Consider the following 18,605-nt stretch of genomic DNA (forward strand, 5'->3'; position numbering starts at 1 on the left):
ATTTGCGTCAATGATCAAAGAACACAAATATATTCTTACCATAAGACTTCGTGTTACAATTGTGTAATTGTCGCGAATGGATTGAATTTAGAATAGAAATAGAAAGAATTGAAAGAGTTGATATTACCTAAACGAAGATACACGGTGTTGACGCACTGGCAATGCGGTGGTCTCGGAGCAACCTTATCACTGCCTAGTAGATTTTACACCGAATTCGCGGAATCTATACAGTTACACTTTGATTCAAAGGGAACTTTAGCCCGATCTCACTGGTAATTGACTTCCAAGATGCAGCACGACGCGACACGATTCGTGATTACGACTAAAATAAAGTAAACTAAACTAAACTAAACTAAACTAAACAGTTATGTAGATTTATCTAGGGTAGCTCTGTTCATTTATCTAGGACGGTTCCTGCCAGAGATGATATTGAACACCTGTTCGTCATCCGTAACACAGTCAAAAAAGTCTTTTAGAGACAGAAAAATGCATTGAAATCTGCGGGTTTTTCCCTAGATTTTTTCTCTGCTTTGGGCCGTCATATTATTAGATATAAACATAATCTCGTTAAAATCATGACCAGAGCGCACTGCATCTAACCTTCCTCTTTAGAATGAGCCCTCACCCAGCCCAAAATTTGCTCAAATAAGGACAAAAAATGTCTGGGCGCAGACCCATGGTTCGACCCATTTTTTCTAGTAAGATTCTAGTTCCTTTCTGGTTACAATCTCAAGGTATCCTACCTCCTTAGGACTTGTTGGTACCTTGCTAGAAAATTTACTAGAGCGATTGATTCTGGTTGAATCCTTGCTAGAAATGAATTACTATGATTGGGTCTTGTTGGAACCTTGCTAGAAAATCACTGGGAAAGTTCCTCTCGTTAGAACCTTGCTAGAGATTTACTAGAACGATTGGTTGTTGTTAGAACCATGTTAAACATGTACTAGAATGATTGGTCCTTGTTGAATTGATCTGGAAATTTACTAGAACGATTGTTTCTAATTAGAACCTTGCTAGAGATTTACTAGAACGATTCGTTCTTGTCAGAACCATGTTAAGGGGGTAGTATACCCTCGATTTGTAACTAGAAAATACCTAGAATCTCACTAGAAAAATAGGTCGAAACATGGGTTTGCGCGGTTTCGCTTAATGTCCTTATATGTACGAGCAAATTTTGTACCGATTGAGGGCTCATTCGAAAGAGGAAGGTTCACCGCATGGTTCTCTGGTCATGAGGTTAACGAGATTATGTTTATATCTAATAATATTAGTGTCCAAAGTAGAGTAAAAATCTAGGAAAAAAACCCGCAGATTTCAATGCATTTTTCTGTCTCTAAAAGACTTTTTGACTGCTATGATGGCCAGAGCACCATGCGGCGAACCTTCCCCTTTCGAATGAGCCCTCAATCAGCACAAAATTTGCTCAAATAAGGACACTAAGTGAAAACTCGCAAACCCATATTTTCGACCCAAAATCTAGTAAGATTCTAGTTATTTGCTAGATATTTGCTATTTACTAGAATCTTACTAGATTTTCGATCGAAAAAGTGGATTTGCGCGCTTCGGTTGTTTGACCTTATTTGAGCAGATTTTGGGCTGTGTGAGGGCTCATTCTAAAGAGGAAGGTTCATCACACCCCGCTCTGGTCATCATATAAGTCAAAAAGTCTTTTGGAGACAGAAAAATGCATTGAAATCTCCTGGGTTTTTCCCTAGATTTTTACTCTACTTTGGGCCCTCATATTAATTATTAGATATAAACATAATGTCGTTAAAATCATGACCAGAGCCGGGTGTGATGAACCTTCCTTTTTAGAATGAGCCCTCACCCAGCTCAAAATATGCTCGTATAAGGTCAAACAACCGAAGCGCGCAAACCCATGTTTTGAGCCATTTTTCTAGTGAGATACTAGTTATTTTCTAGTTACAATCCTAGGGTATAGAAGGATTGGTTCTTGTGAGCACCATGTTAAACATGTACTAGAATGATTGGTTCCTGTTAGAACCATGTTGAACAGTCACTAGAACGATTGGTTCTTGTTAAATTGAACCTGGAAATTTACTAGAACGATTGTTTCTAATTAGAACCTTGCAGAAACGTCCCTAGAAGTATCGGTTCCCACTAGACCGCCATCGAAAGCTTACTAGGGCAATTAGTCCTTGCTGGAACGATGTCAGGAGTCGTCATCTCGTTGGCGGTGATCTCATCTCTTGAGGACAACGGGCAACCTAGAAAACATAATCGACCACGCTCGATCCTGCAGCTTACCTGCGATCGTCGCTATTCGCGCACGTGTGTATTGTGTATCGTGCGCGCGGCTACCTGTGTTTAGCGGAGAACGACCCAGTACGTTTGCAGCGCGTGCAGATATCTCGTCGCGCGTTGTTCTCTTTCGGTCTCTCCGTTTCAACGGCATGGAAACGTAATGCAAAACCGCGCCTTGTGCAATCAATTAAATTCGATGAAACCTCGGCCCTCGTTTATCGCACACGTGGAAAGAATTTCACGGTTAACGCGACTCTGTCCTTGTGCGAGCGAACGCTGATTCAGCCTGGTCGCAGGAGAAACAAGACCGCCGTGCATCATTGATGCAGCTTTGCCGTTTCATCTGCCCTGCAACACGATGGCTGGAGTGCATCAAACGTGGAAATCGTTTGCGACAACGACGGAGCTGCATCGTCGTCTCAAAATGAACGGTAAAGCTATGTATTCGGGACGAACACCTGTTGACGAGACACGTCTCGGCGAGAAACGAACAGCAGTACCGCATCGAAACCGTTCAAAGTCGATCCGTGAAAGAAAACCGGAGTCTGTTTCCAAATTGTTATGCAATTGCAGTGTTCTGCGATTTTTCTAGAGAGGGGAGAGGCCAGGGGGAAGGGGGAGATCGCATGCATCAAACACATGCATTCGCGATGAAGAGAGAGAGAGGGAGGGAGGGAGAGAGGGTTGGCGAGCGAAGCGAGTAGGGGGCGGAGCCCCCTAGTTGTGAAAAAGAAATTTTTGCCTTATTTGACTAGCTAACTCTTCAGCATAATTAGTGAACTTTGAGCGCGGATATCTCGGGAACTATGCGAGTTAGCGAAAAACTGAATCCAATCAATCTTGTGGCACATTTTGTCAGCTTCAATTTTGTACAGAATGGTCTTATCGATAGGACGCATAGTTTCCGAGATATAAGCGGAAAACCGAAAAACGGGACCTTCTACGTGCCCCCCTGCACCCCGCTCACCTCCTAGGAGTAGGGACTTTTAGTATGTTCATCTCCTAACTAGCCCAAAGAAAGTCCCAAAGTTAAAAATTGTGTTCCTACCATTTCCCTCTACAACTTTTCGTGGACTGGACTAATGACGTGGAATCCCGCTTCGCGGGATTGCAATCCCTAACTGTGTGACAGTCAGACTGTAAGGTTTTTGGGCACACAAGTTGAATTTGTCGTTACAATTCCATCGAGATCGCGGTTGCAAACGGTTCCTTGACAAGATCGCTGCCCTGCATCCGTTTTTGCGGCTTCGTTTCCCGGGTAAAACGACGGGTATGTCGATTCGCCGAGGCCGAAGATACCACTGCACGAGGTCGACGCGTTCCCCGCCGCTCGCACGTGTGTGACTCTGCGATTTTCCATGGGAGACCGTTGTCTCGTATCTGTGACATCTGTGACAGTTATATAAGTCCGTTGACGACGGCGCTCGCAAGGCAAACGAACGTCTGTTCGCCGCGTATTATTTCCGAATGTGTAACACGGATACTGGCTGTTCGACTTCGCTTGAATCAGGCATGAGCATTATTCCATTACGATACATGAATTTGAAGAACCGCTATCTAGCCCTGATGAGTTCACTGCAAACACCATCCTTCTTCTGATTTAAGACGTCTCTGGATTTAAAACGAAGTCATCTATCTTCGTGGATTATTTTACAAATCAGCGTTTGTTTAGATTCTTTGGAAGTCTAGAATAGTACTTTCGCATCGAAGAGATCGTGGTTTTGAACGTGTATACGTGTATTTACATATAGGTAGCGCGTGTTATATTTGAAGTACATACACGGGTACACGTACATCCGATCCTCATCTTAATTTGTATAACTTTTAGGACATTGATATTAATTTATGTATACATGTAGACTATGGTTTCATAAATTCCGTAGTTGTTGGTACAACAATACATTTTTAAACATCATTTTTAATAATGGAGTTGAATGGTACTGCCGTATCTTTAAGGGGGTAGACTTGTTTTTCCAGGATTGCAAGGGTGCGGAATGCGCGTTCTTGTTTCTCAATAATGCAAAGATCCGGTTTTTCAGTAGTCAAAAGTGCTAGATAAAAGATCAATCTAGGCCGAGATCGCTCTCAAAAATCCTATTTTTTCGATTACGAGGCGTAATTTGCATTATTCGGAAGCATACAGCTGCGCATGTAGCTATTTTCATAAAGCTGCGACAGCTACATGATTCCGAATAATGCAAATTACGCCTTTCCTTTGTTGAGGTTGAGGGAAAACATACATTTACGTACACCCCAGAAGGGGGTAGTGGGACTCGGGGATCACGTGTTCGGATCAACCACTACCCACTAAAAAATCCATCACCCAGGACTCTTGAGCCCTGTCCTTCCTCACTATCTTGTCCGAATTAGGAACAGTTCAGGGTCCCGCTGTTCGCATTTCTCCTGAACTGCGCTGTGTTCTCGGACTCCATCCATTCATGCTCTTGTCAATTAATACAAATTACGCCTTGTAAACGTAAAAATAGGACTTTTGAGGGCGATCGCGACTTAGCTTGATCTTTTATTTAGTGCTTTATCTACTTTTGAGTACTGAAAAACCCCATCTTTGCATAGTCGAGAAATGAGAAGGCGCATACCACACCCTTGCAATCCTGGGAACGAGTCTACCCCCCTTAAGCAGACATTTGAGACTTTGAGATTTGATTACAATTCGAAGCCTGCAACTGCAAACGAAAGACGCGGAAAGCTAAACATCTGACAATTGTAGAACCGGCAAGAAAATATATAAACGTATCAGCAACAGCAATTGCTTCGGAATGGTGTTTTGTAACAGCTAAGTATATTGTTATCCCAGAAGGAGTCGTTTATTGTCAGAGCATTAAAACATATCAAATTCTTTTCTAATAAACTAGAGGGTTACTTGATTACATTTTTTTTAATGGGATTGATTTTCAAATTAATTCTCGTATCTATTTTACATACCTATATTTTGCTTAAAAAAAAAAGTAAACTGTAGCCGAGAAATTAATACGAATTGAACGACACAACCCCAGGGGCGCTAGGCCGCCTCAGCATCACCCTGAGATAACAGAAGAATCGCGCCGCACAGTGGTCTAAAACGCGAAAAGTGACATTTTGGTATAACTTCTAAGCTATTAAACATATCGACGTGGGGTGGAGGATATTAACATGTAATCTCTTTTAATAATGTATAATGTGGTATATTTTTCGTTTATTTAAAAGCTTTTTTTACTATTTTTCAAACATATTTATAAATTTAACAACTTTTGGCAAATTTTTTTGAAACGGAATATACTCAGCTTAGTCAATATATTATTCTTCTAAATTTTTGAGAAATCGCTATTCGAATAAAATTTGTTTCTTGATTTTCCAAAGCCTCCGGAGAAAATTTATCTGATCCTTATAAATTCACAATCTATGGTACCTGTATAAAGCACAAAGTGAAACGTAAACAGTAATAAACATAATAAATTCAGATTTGTACGGAACGCCTCCATTCTTAATAAATAACAAATACCTGAATAATACAGGAAGAAATGTTGAACACGGAAAATAGTTAACGTAATAAATGTCCAACTATTTATGTACTTACCAAATATTAGTAAAACAATATGTTTTATCACGAACGAGATATAACAAACACAAAATATAAAAGCAAAAACGCAATATATAAATATAAATGACATATAACAGACACAAAATATATAACAAATACAAAATATAAATTGTTGTAAACAACGTATGGCTCGTGCCGAGTTAAAGTATGTTGGAGTGAGTGTGTGATGATGAACGAAGTGACAACAATATAAGTTTGGAGTAGGCGTGAAATTGGCGATCGGGCAAACGAATTCATCGATAGCATTTTTTTCCGAATATTGGTGGGAGAAACGGTCGTATAAGATGATTGTTTAAAACGTATACAACGTTCGGAGAGTTATACTTAATTCTCCTTGTATATTAATATAAACTGTACTAAACGATGGTGATACTGAACTAATGCATAAAGTATACTGAGGTACGCGCTAAATATGAACTGCACAAAACAAAATTTAAATAAAAAGGAAAAAACATGGAATATAACGTTCAAAAAATTGTAGCATAGCATAAAGATTTGAAGTATTTAGAGTCTAAAGTGTTCCTTAGTCGTCACGGAGTCCCGACGATGGATGCGAGAACCAATACGCACAGCCGCACGGACGGCTTTAAACAATAATAACTTTTGATATAGGACGAGCTAGGAAATTATTCTTGCATGATTACATAGAGGAAAGTATGCTGAAAATATTCCATTTTTTCAAATTCTATGACCTTTTATGACTCAAAAGATATTCCTTGCAAAGTCTTGATAATTTTGCAAATTTTCTTCATTACATTTAGCGTAACATTTTTAATGCATTACAAATACTAATTTTCAATTGACAAATGGTAATTTACAGCTTAAAGATGCACCTTTCATTTAAAAAGAAATTGGAAGGAAAATATTGAAAAGGATCGTCAGGGCATCTTAAGGAAGAATTTGGTTTTTGGGCAAAATGTCACTAAATTTCGCATTTTAGACCACTGTGCGCCGTGGCCGAATGTTCTAGAAGACCGCATGGTCGAGAACCTTCTAAACCCCTAGTAACGCGTTGTTAGGGTTAGCAACGATTTTATATAAATACCGCTAGACTATCGCGGAGCATTCACATTTGCTGCGCCCGTGGGAGAGGACGAGGTAAGACCACGGGTTAGGGAGAGTACGAAGCAAAGAGCAAAGAACAAGTGTGGTGGAGGGTCGAGGAGGAGTCGCATTGTTGAATGTGAAAAACGGGCCACGTGCGACTCATCCTCGTCCAGCTAGTGAGCTAGCAAGGGACCAAAATGGCCCCTGAACAAAAAAACATTTCAAAAAAGGGAGAGTACGAAGTAATGCTATCGGACGCCCAGCAGCCCAGGAAAGGACAGGGGTTGCACCTGAACGCCTCTCTGGATAAATGGGAGAGGACGGCCATGAAGGCCGGCCGCCCGCCGAGAAGAAAGAACAGGGTAGCTTCCTGGCCGCCTGAGAGTAGGACCTCCTGGTTCCTCTGTAAGTCTCGGAGAGGACGGCCATGAGGGCCGGCCGCCCGCCGAGAGGAAAGAACAGGGTAGCTTCCTGGCCGCCTCACAGTGATCGATTCCTCGATTCTAGGTGGACAAAATGGTAAATTTGATCAACTTCAGATATCTTCGCTGCCGTTCTATTTTGTTGACGAACATTAATTTATTCGATATATAACGTAATATTTCCATTGCACGTGGTTATTACGACGATAATACGGTGCTAAAGTTTTGCCTGTGCGAAATACTATAAATAAGCTAATTCTTCTTCATCGTATAACTTGTTTGTTTGTTGTTTAAATTATTATGTAAAAAATGGAGCGCGTAAGCGAAGGTAAGTATTTCATTTTTACATATCGGTATAATTTTATTTTGATGTGTAAATCATATACAACAAGTTAACTAATAATATTATTTAAGAAGAGGTCAAATAGTATAACTTAGTTTTCCCGGTCTCGGCCGGACTTGGTTCTTTGATAGTTTTGAAGAATACTTATTTCAAACCAATGATACTAAATATCGTTGACCCGTTTTGCCCCGTTTGTCATTTATATCATTTTTTAGAAAAGACATGGAGTATGCCACTATTTCATGTGGTATTGAAATTGACGATAGAAAGTATACAGAATATGTACTTCAGACTGCGAGAATTACATATGACAATTATAATTTATAATAATTTAGAATATCCACCTTTGTCATGCACATTCCTTATTATAATTTTGTAATTTTGTATTATATTTTTGTAGAACTTTATCTAATTTTTAAATATGAGTTAAGATTAATTCTTTCCATTTTGTGTATTGTTTATTCACGTATTTAAACAAAAACTATAAAATATTTAATTTATGTTATTTTCACAAACGTTACAATTAATTGTTATATTTGTCCTTTTTAAATAAATGATATAATTCGTTTAAATTCATGTAGATTTTATACACTTGTCATGATTTCTGAGAAATAAAGCGTTATTACTACAAGAGAACACAAAAATTTGAATTTTGTCCATCTAGAATCGAGGAATCGATCACTGTGCGCCTGAGAGTAGGACCTCCTGGTTCCTCTATAAGTCTCCGAGAGGACGGCCATGAGAGAAGGCCGGCCGCCCGCCGAGAGGAAAGAACAGGGTAGCTTCCTGGCCGCCTGAGCTGAGAGTAGGACCTCCTGACCTCCTGGTTCCTCTGTAAGTCTCGGAGAGGACGGCCATGAAGGCCGCCCGCCGCGTCGCGCCGGGCGGACAGAAGAAACCGGGTGAATCCGAGTCGTCGTCGTTTTCCCCAGAAGGAGAGTACGGTTGAGATAAACCGGACACCTGATGGGGAAACCTTATATTAGCAAAGTTATTTTAATCTTACGTTGCTAACCTTCTTCAAAAGTTTATTGTATAATACACGAAATTTCGAATGTACGAAATTAACTTGAAAATATATTCTGTGTCCAGAGAATTCGCCTATTCCGTTCCTGCGAGAGATCCAATCTAATCCTGTATCCTACAACGTGTATTTAAGTATACGTGAAATAGTACACGTGTACCTGTGTACTTAAGATGACACGTACTGAAGTATTTAAATACATATGAAATAGGGATCTCTATAATTTATTGTCAAACGACTCTTCATTAAGTTTTCTGATTATGTCAGGATATGACGGTTTAGTCCAGTCAACGAAAAGTTATAGAGGGAAATGGAAGGAACACAATTTTTAACTTTGGGTCTGTGTTTAGACTAGTTAGGAGGTAAACATACTAAAAGTCCCCACTCCTACGAGGTGAGCGGGGTGCAGGGGGGCACGTAGAAGGTCCCCTTTTTCGGTTTTCCGCTTATATCTCGGAAATTATTCGGAAACTATGCGTCCTAGCGATAACACCATTCCATACAAAATTAAAGCTGACAAAATGTAGCACAAGCTTGATTGAATTCAGTTTTTCGTTATCTCGCATAGTTTCCGAGATATCCGCGCTCAAAGTTCACTAATTATGAAAAAGAAATTAGCCGGGTGAAATTCGCCCCTGGCGGGATTTTAATCGAGCTTGAACCATTCGATAGCCTACCCAAAAAGACCCCTCTCTGACAAGTTTCAGGCCCATATCTCATCTGTAAGGATAGTTATTGAGAAAAATCGAAATGCCAGTTTTGGCCCATTTTCCCTATACATATATTGCCAATTAAAAATCCTGAAAAAAATTTGACACATTTCGGATACCAAGCCACATATTAGGTATCATTTCCAGATTTTTCCGTTGCAAACTATGGTTGTAAAAAATGAAAATCACGAAAAAATCGAAAAAATGCAGATTTCATATAAAAGTAGGTCTCGTACCATTTCAGAATTAATTTAGCAATGAGATATTATCAAAAGTTTTATGCTCAATTTTTTTCAGATTTTTGTGAGTGGTGCAACAATGTTGAAAAAAATAAAAACCACTTTTTTCGGTATTTTTCCGAAGTTACACTTATTTTTTCTGAATCCAAAAAATATATTATGTAATATTAAGCATTCTTATGTTTCAGACTTTAAAACTTGCGTAGTACAAAAAATGAAATTAATACTATGTATGTACAGATTTTCATACAAATTTTATAATAGAATTTCATCCGGCTATTTTCTTTTTCATAATTAGTGAACTTTGAGCGCAGATTTCTCGGAAACTATGCGAGATAGCGAAAAAATGAATCAAATCAATATTGTGCTACATTTTGTCACCTTTAATTTTGTATAGAATGGTCTTATCGCTAGGACGCATAGTTTCCGAGATATAAGCGGAAAACCGAAAAAGGGGACCTTCTACGCTCACCTCCTAGGAGTAGGGACTTTTAGTATGTTTATCTCCTAACTAGTCCAAACAAGATCACAAAGTTAAAAATTGTGTTCCTTCCATTTCCCTCTACACCCCCCTTATGAGCATTCATTGACTGGGCTAGTTCCTGACCTTTGTAACGGTAGGTGATCTTCCGTTTCTTTTGGTCGAATCGTTTAGTGTTGCATCTTTGATGCTGCGTAAAGATGCAACATCTTTGATGCTATTCCCGAGTACATGTCTAAGTTGTCTTGTTTGCCGAATTATTCGTTGGCATAAAGACTCTTTTTCGATGGACCATTCCATGGGTCAACATCACCCGCTATTTCCCTTTGAAGAACGGGGAAATAAACGCTCGTACCCACGTCGGTTGACTTCTTTTCGCAGTTAGGCGCCACCGTTTCCGGCGCGGCAGACAGAAGTCGACGGAACCGAAAGAGAGGTAAAAGGAACTTCGGAAGTAGCGTGTAAAACGGTGGACGCACCGTCCACAGTGGTGATACGATCGTATCGAGACTTATCTCAAACGAAAATGCAATTAGTTCAACAAATATTGCACGGTTGCGATAGTTCTAAAAACCGCAAAGCAATAGAAACATGATTGGAAATAAAACCTATGAACCGGAGCCTTAGGGACGCAGTGGGATTAAAGGAAGGATAGAATCTCGACTATATTGATTACTAATATGGATTTTTTTGTCGCGAAGCATCATCTGGTGCACCTTAAGGTACTTTCTGTATCTTCGCTTTGAAAGCAAAAGGTCGCAAACTACCACTGGGGGTTGATCAGTCAATCAAACCGCACTATAATCGGAGCAAGGTGTTGCGTGACATTTATGCAAAATAAGAATTTTTTCATCATCGATTGCAGGAAATAAGAAATAAATAGAAATTTATTTCTTGCCGTAATAATTATAATCATTTGAAAATAACATGACTACATTCAGTCTTTTGACGATGTCACTGTTGTGTGTGTTCACTTATTCATTTTTCAATTTTGACTTTTCTTAATCTAAGCTAGGATATCAAATTTAAAGATGCTTTCGGCGCTACAGTTTCGATCATTTTATAATATAGCAATTTTGCAAAAAATTTACTTCTTTCCTAACGTTTCGGTTCCGTGTTGAACCTTTTTCAAAGGTGGAAATTTGCGTCTACAAGAAAATATATATATGTATATGGAAATATATATATGATACAATGGAAATATATATACTTGGAAATTTGGAAATTTATAAAAATTATTGAATTTGGAAACTTGGAAAGTTGGAAGTTTCGAAATTCAATAATTTTTATAATTGGGTCCCACCCATTTATATCACAATCTGTTCTCGTGTATATAAATAGAAATTACATTCTAATTACTGGTCTTACTCATGAATGTCGATTTTTTAAAGCTACCACATGATTATGGTATAATAATAGCACGTGTTGAGTACCGTTGGACGTTTTCAAATTTACCGCCAGATATTGATTTAAGAACGGTCGATCCATAGGTTCAGACTAGTGTGTCTACATGTTCAGTTTTTCAATGTTTTCAGTTTTTGGACTTTTTTCAAACGGTCACTTTGACCGCAGTATGATAGAAACCAGCAAAGTCTACATATCAATTTCTCAATGTTTAATTTTTCAGAGATACCATGTTTGATCAATTTCAATTCACCTATTCTTTAAACTGTAATATATATATTTCTTGTAGACGCAAATTTCCACCTTTGAAAAAGGTTCAAAACGGAACCGAAACGTTAGGAAAGAAGTAAATTTTTTGCAAAATTGCTATATTATTAAATGGTCGAAACTGTAGCGCTGAAAGCATCTTTAAATTTGATATTCAACATTTACGATCGATGATTGGGATTATTTTCTAAGCTAGGATGTTTGCTTTTGCAACAATGGCCAGAGATCCTTATGATTAAACTGCGAATCTGTATGTACAATGCAAATTGCTTGTACTAATTGCAAGATATAGGAGCTAGGGTTTGCACCCTTGTTTTAATTGCAAGGATGAGAGGTACTTGAGGTTCTCCAGTTACAGCTCAATCATTTTAGCTACCTCTGCAATACGGAATTCTTGGTTCTGAACGAGTCCAAGGTGTTAATTGTCTTTCGTTTTGTTAAAGGCCTAGCCCAGGCGGAGTCGGCGACAACGGTGTCCAAGGAGCACGCGGCAAGGGTCTGCCGCACGTGATCTACTGCCGCCTTTGGCGCTGGCCGGACCTCCAGTCGCATCAAGAGCTGAGAGCGATCGAGCACTGCGAGTACGCCTTCACGCAGAAACGGGACGAGGTCTGCGTGAACCCGTATCACTACCAACGAATACAGACGCCAGGTGAGCAGACCCTGACGTGCTCCTTTCGGTCATTTTATTTAAGAGGGTGCGTTAAAATGGGGGTGAGATGCTCTAAATAACTCCACCTGAAACCGGTCACTTGATTAACCATACTAGAGTTACTAGAATAGCTGGCGATTCGATTTAATCGCCAGGAATTGCGTAGTTGGATCACGATTTTTATAAATAGATTGCGGGTCTTTATGAAAAATAAAAATTGTTTGCATTCATTGCAAGAAATAGGAAGCAAATAGGAATTTATTTATCTCATTAGTGGTGTTTGATTAACTCTGCGGAGACGATGATGAGTTGACAGTTCGCTTCTACATACATACAGGATGAGTCCGAAGAAACAGAACATCTAAATATCTCCGTTACTTTTCGTTGTACAAAAAAACTTCTTAGCAACCATCCACAAAGGAGGGTATTTCGATTCGTCGGAGAACGACCTCTGATGAAGAAAAATTGGAATTTATTCTGCGAGGCTCTCCGTCTCACTGCTGAGACGGGGCCGAAGCCTCCGCAAAAATATAAACAATTATCGCCCCCACCCCCTCCAAAGTTACACTGTTTGAAGGGCCACATATAACGGTGTAAGGGAAAAAATCTTCTAGGTCATTTTTTAATGAGATTTCAAGGTCATCGATATTTTTTTAATGGAATTAGGTATTTTTTAATACATCAATCGATGCAGCTGGACATTCGTTATAAAAAAGTATTAACCCATTTATGTCGAAAAGTTAGTAGTTCAGGAGATATTTCAATTTAAATAACTCTAAAACACAATTACTGTCGTACTGAGACGTTAGGGTTTACTTGCTAGTGTAAATTGAAGAGTTGAAATTGAAATTGAAAAATTGACGTTGAAATTGAAGAGTTGAAGTTGAAGTTGTAGGGTTGATATTGAAATTGACGTTGAAATTAAAAAATTGAAATTGAAGAGTTGAAATTGAAAAATTGAATTTGAACTTGAAGTTGAAGGGTTGATATTGAAATTGAACTTGAAGGGTTGATATTGAAATTGAAGTTGAAATTGAAAAATCGAAGTTGAAATGGAAAAATTGATGTTGAAATTGAAGAGTTGAAATTGAAAAATCGAAGTTGAAGAGTTGAAATTGAAAATGAAGTTGAAGGGTTGATATTAAAATTGAAGCTGAAGGGTTGATATTGAAATTGAAGTTGAAGGGTTTATATTGAAATTGAAGTTGATATTAACGAAATGAAATTGGGGGGGGGAATTGAAGTGGAAATGGGAGAGTTGATGTTGAAATTGAAATTGAAGAGTTGAAATTAACGAATTGAAATTGAAGTTGAAGGGTTGATATTGAAATTGAAGTTGATATTAACGAAATGAAATCGAGAAAAATTGAAGTTGAAATGGAAGGGTTAAAATTAAGGTTGAAATTGAAAAATTGGAGTTGAAAATGAATTTGAAGAGTTGATATTGAAATTGAAGTTGATATTAACGAAATGAAATTGAGAGAAAAAATTGAAGTTGAAATGGAAGAGTAGAAATTGAAGTTGGAATGTAAGAGTTGAAATTGAATTTGAAACGGGAGAGCTGAAATTGAAATATCTCGTGAACTATTAACTTTTCGATATACATGGGTTAGTACTTTTTTATAATGAATGTCCAGTTGCATCGATTGATGTATTAAAAAATACCTAATTCCATTAAAAAAATATCAATGACCTTGAAATCTCATAAAAAAATGACCTCGAAAATTTCTTCCCTTACACCGTTATATGTGGCCCTTCAAACAGTGTAACTTTGTCCCAAGAAGTTTTTTTGTACAACGAAAAGTAACGGGATATTTAAGTGTTCTGTTTTTTCGGACTCACCCTGTATACATATGTTCGATGTTATACATATGATAGTACAAATCTTTATGCTGTTCAAAATTACACCTAACTATTTTTGTCATAAATGCATAAACTGCAGTTTACTTGTAACTTTTTGTCAAAATTGACCTGGACATCAGCGTCCAAATCAGTTGACTTGAGAGATCTGCTCGAACTCGCTGGCCCAAGGTGATCTAAGATGGAATAAGCAAATTGATCGAAAGTCGAGTGGATACTAACGCGCGAAACGTTTCAGTTTTGCCAGCCATTCTCGTGCCGAGGCACAACCTCGCCGGGGACGAGTCCGTCCTCTACAACACCTCCCTGGAGGAGTTGAGCGTCAGCGTGCCGGAGAACACGAGCTTCCACGCGACGCTGAACCACCAGCATCACAATCAACAAGGTATACCGCAGTCCCCTCAGCAGCAACAGCAACAGCAACAACAGCAGCAGCAGGCGAACAACCCCTATCAAGGAATGCAGGTTAGACGAGGACTCAGTCGAGTGACTCTTTCCTTCTGGTCTTCTTTAAGAACGCAGTTTCAGAGATTCATTCTGTTTTCTTTTTAGAGTATGCAAGCGACGAGTCCGGCGAGCGTGGGGAGCCTAGGAAGCGTTCAAGGTTCACCACATCCGGCGCCTGGATCTATGGATCCTCCTGCGGACACACCGCCTCCGGGATACATAAGCGAAGATGGCGACAACATGGATCACAACGACAACATGTCTTTGTCGCGCTTGTCTCCTAGCCCTGTTGACGCACAGCCTGTTATGTACTGCGAGCCTGCCTTCTGGTGAGTCCAAGACCTCGTGCTTGTGTCCGCTGTTACGAGCCAAGGCCGCGAGCAGCACGAGTGGCCGGCAAAGGGCCTCCTAGAAGTTAGCCCCCCACTTGTTAAATTAAATAATTTCAACAGTTGTGCTGAGTTGTGCTAAGTTTGTGCTACATTGTGCTCGAATATTACAGCTATAATATCAAAAATAAGACTAAAAATTAAAAAAAAAACGATTTTTTGAGTAGCCCCCCACTTTTAATTTTTTTCAATTTTCTCAATTGTGCTAAGTTGTGCTAGGTTGTGCTAAGATTGTGCCAAAGTATTACTTCATAAAAATAATAAATAAAGAAGTTATGGTAAATAATCGTTTTGGACACCTAATTAACGTTTAAGTTAGTAACAATTATCCAAACAGCACATAATCATATATCTGAATTGTGCTAGCCTAGCACAAGTCAGCACAACTTCCGATTTCTCCAGCACAACGATTTAAAGGACACTTTACTCTTGTCCGCGACCCTTCGCGCTTCGAGAAAGTATCATTCATTGGGCTTCCCGGTCATCCCAGAAACATGATATTGCATATCTGAGTTGTGCTAGCCTAGCACAAGTCAGCACAACTTCCGATTTCTCCAGCACAACGACATCCCAAGTAGCCACAAGTAGCCACGTACGTCGCTAAAACGTACGCAGAATGGACGTAGGACGTTTGGACGTGAACCGTACGTTTTAGGGACGTACGTGGCTACTTGTGGCTACTTGGGATGTCGGTGTGCTGGAGAAATCGGAAGTTGTGCTGACTTGTGCTAGGCTAGCACAATTCAGATATGCAATGTCATGTTTCTGGGATGACCGGGAAGCCCAATTAATGATATTTTCTCGAAGCGCGAAGGGCCGCGGACAAGAGTAAAGTGCCCTTTAAATCGTTGTGCTGGAGAAATCGAAAGTTGTGCTGACTTGTGCTAGGCTAGCACAACTCAGATATGCAATATCATGTTTCTGGGATGACCGGGAAGCCCAATTAATGATACTTTCTCGAAGCGCGAAGGGTCGCGGACAAGAGTAAAGTGTCCTTTAAATCGTTGTGCTGGAGAAATCGGAAGTTGTGCTGACTTGTGCTAGGCTAGCACAATTCAGATATATGATTATGTGCTGTTTGGATAATTGTTACTAACTTAAACGTTAATTAGGTGTCCAAAACGATTATTTACCATAACTTCTTTATTTATTATTTTTATGAAGTAATACTTTGGCACAATCTTAGCACAACTTAGCACAATTGAGAAAATTAAAAAAAATTAAAAGTGGGGGGCTACTCAAAAAATCTTTTTTTTTTCAATTTTTAGTCTTATTTTTGATATTATAGCTGTAATATTCGAGCACAATGTAGCACAAACTTAGCACAACTCAGCACAACTGTTGAAATATGGTTAACTCTGATTCGAAAGGTACTCTAGTCCGATCTCACTAAATTTCGACTTTCCGAAATACAGCACGACGTGACGCGATACGTGTCTACCGAAGTACTAGCCCACGAGAGTAAGAATCTAAGGGTTTATACACCCCTACAATGAATGGAATGCTCTGTTCGTAATCTAATCGCGCTTAGAGATTAGGGCTTAGGGCCAGACTCTCATTTTTGTCATTTCTAATGAAATCGGAGCCAGAGCTCGGTCCTAAATTAAAGGGTTCAACTATGACATGAAAGGTTATCTAGGACGCTTCCTGCCAGAGACGATCTGGAAGAGATTCCTGTGAGAAAACGAACGGAATATATTCTCTATCCGTAACACCGCAATAGTTTTTGTAGTTGTAACGTACTACTAACCACAACACGTAAAGTAGTATTTCTATCTGGGATCTTTGCTACATTTACAATAGATTATTAATTTTCTCTGGTTCCAGGTGTTCGATAAGCTACTACGAGCTAAACACAAGAGTGGGCGAGACCTTCCACGCGTCGCAACCGAGCATCACGGTCGACGGGTTCACCGATCCCAGTAACTCGGAGCGTTTCTGTTTGGGCCTGTTGTCGAACGTAAATCGTAATACAGTAGTCGAGCAGACGAGACGACATATCGGCAAAGGAGCCAGGCTCTACTACATCGGTGGCGAGGTGTTTGCGGAGTGTCTGTCCGACTCGAGCATATTCGTACAGAGTCCTAACTGTAATCAACGTTACGGATGGCATCCAGCCACCGTCTGCAAAATACCACCCGGTGGGTACTCTTCTCCCACGGATACGTCTACGCGAAGTTAGAACAGCTTATTTGGAAGCTTTTACGAAAAAATTTATGAAAGCCTACCTAATAGCATACACAGTAATTCTTCGATCGAAGTCCCAAAACCCGTGTTTTCAACGGACTTCAGTAGCGTAGAGAGGCTATTTTTTATGACTGCGTCTACCGCGCCGAGGCTTCAATCGACGAGCCGAACATACAGAAGGACAGAATGAAATAGGATCGCGTGGCCGAAGCGTGTCGCCGCACAGTGGTCCGGATCGAAGAAGTTGGTGTCATTTAGCTAAAAAGTCAACTTTCTCATATCGATTTCTAACAAATTTCTATTGCCTCCTAAATGTGAATCAACCTCGAAAATGAAAAAATTAATGCAGTTTACCAAGAACTGTAATTAAGACGAATACTTAAAGGTAGACATTTAGAGATAGTACTTTTTACCAAGAAAATTGCTTCTCTTCTCCGAGGTGCCCCGATCACACCACTTAATATTTCTTTCTTTTTTTGTTTACGATGAAGTGCACTTTTTTGTGTTACAAAATTAATATCGACACTAAAAGTTATTGCTCACAATATGTTAAAAATTAATATTCAATGAAATAAAAAGATTGGCCAAATTTTTTACATTTGACAAGGAATATCTAGAGGGTCATGAAAAGTCTTGTTTTATAACAAATTGGATAATTTTCAGCATTCTTTCCCGTATATAATTATGCAAGAATATTGTCCTACCCCGTCCTACTTTGCAAGTTATCATTGTTCAACGCTGTCAATGTTACTTCGCGACGAGTTTCGCTTGCGTAAAACATGCTCCCATGACTGATCAAATGTCTTCCAAATACGAACGTTTTTGCAATAACGTTATAAGAGATAAATAGAGTAAAGATATATATGTAAATTAACTTTTCGATAGTAACTTTTATTTTTAAAAAATATAACTAAACGAATGATGAGAGTTTCTTAGCGTTCTCGCTGCATTTATTTCTATCTTTGGAAGCTTGTGCAGCGTTCGAAAACTATTTGATATTATTGTTAACATCTGACCCGTACATGTCACAATTACAGTCAGCGGCAATATTAAGTGGACACCCTTAAAAATCGCATAACTTTTTAAAAATTGGTTCAAAGGACTTGAATTTTTTAAAGATGTTAGACCGACTAGTTGGTTAGAGTTAGAGAATAAGTAAACAAATATTTATTAAGATTGCAAGTGGTAGAAATCATACAAAATTTAAAAAATGATGTTTCGTCAACTTTTTTATCTGAGCCTGTTACGATAATTTAAAAAACGCTTTTCA

At 39.1% G+C, this 18,605-nt stretch overlaps 1 protein-coding gene across 1 annotated transcript in view; it reads left to right on the forward strand.

Moving 5' to 3' along the window:
• Smox (Smad on X) overlaps positions 1-18,605 on the forward strand; it is a 46,394-nt gene that overhangs the window by 11,991 nt on the left and 15,798 nt on the right. Inside the window, exons 2-5 of the mRNA XM_076424578.1 lie at positions 12,244-12,452; positions 14,551-14,777; positions 14,865-15,088; positions 16,976-17,289. Of these exons, the coding sequence (XP_076280693.1) occupies positions 12,244-12,452; positions 14,551-14,777; positions 14,865-15,088; positions 16,976-17,289 (974 nt within the window). The remainder of the gene's footprint in view (positions 1-12,243; positions 12,453-14,550; positions 14,778-14,864; positions 15,089-16,975; positions 17,290-18,605) is intronic.

The sequence above is a fragment of the Lasioglossum baleicum genome, chromosome 5 (assembly GCF_051020765.1).
Source record: "Lasioglossum baleicum chromosome 5, iyLasBale1, whole genome shotgun sequence".
NCBI classification, from domain to species: domain Eukaryota; kingdom Metazoa; phylum Arthropoda; class Insecta; order Hymenoptera; family Halictidae; genus Lasioglossum; species Lasioglossum baleicum.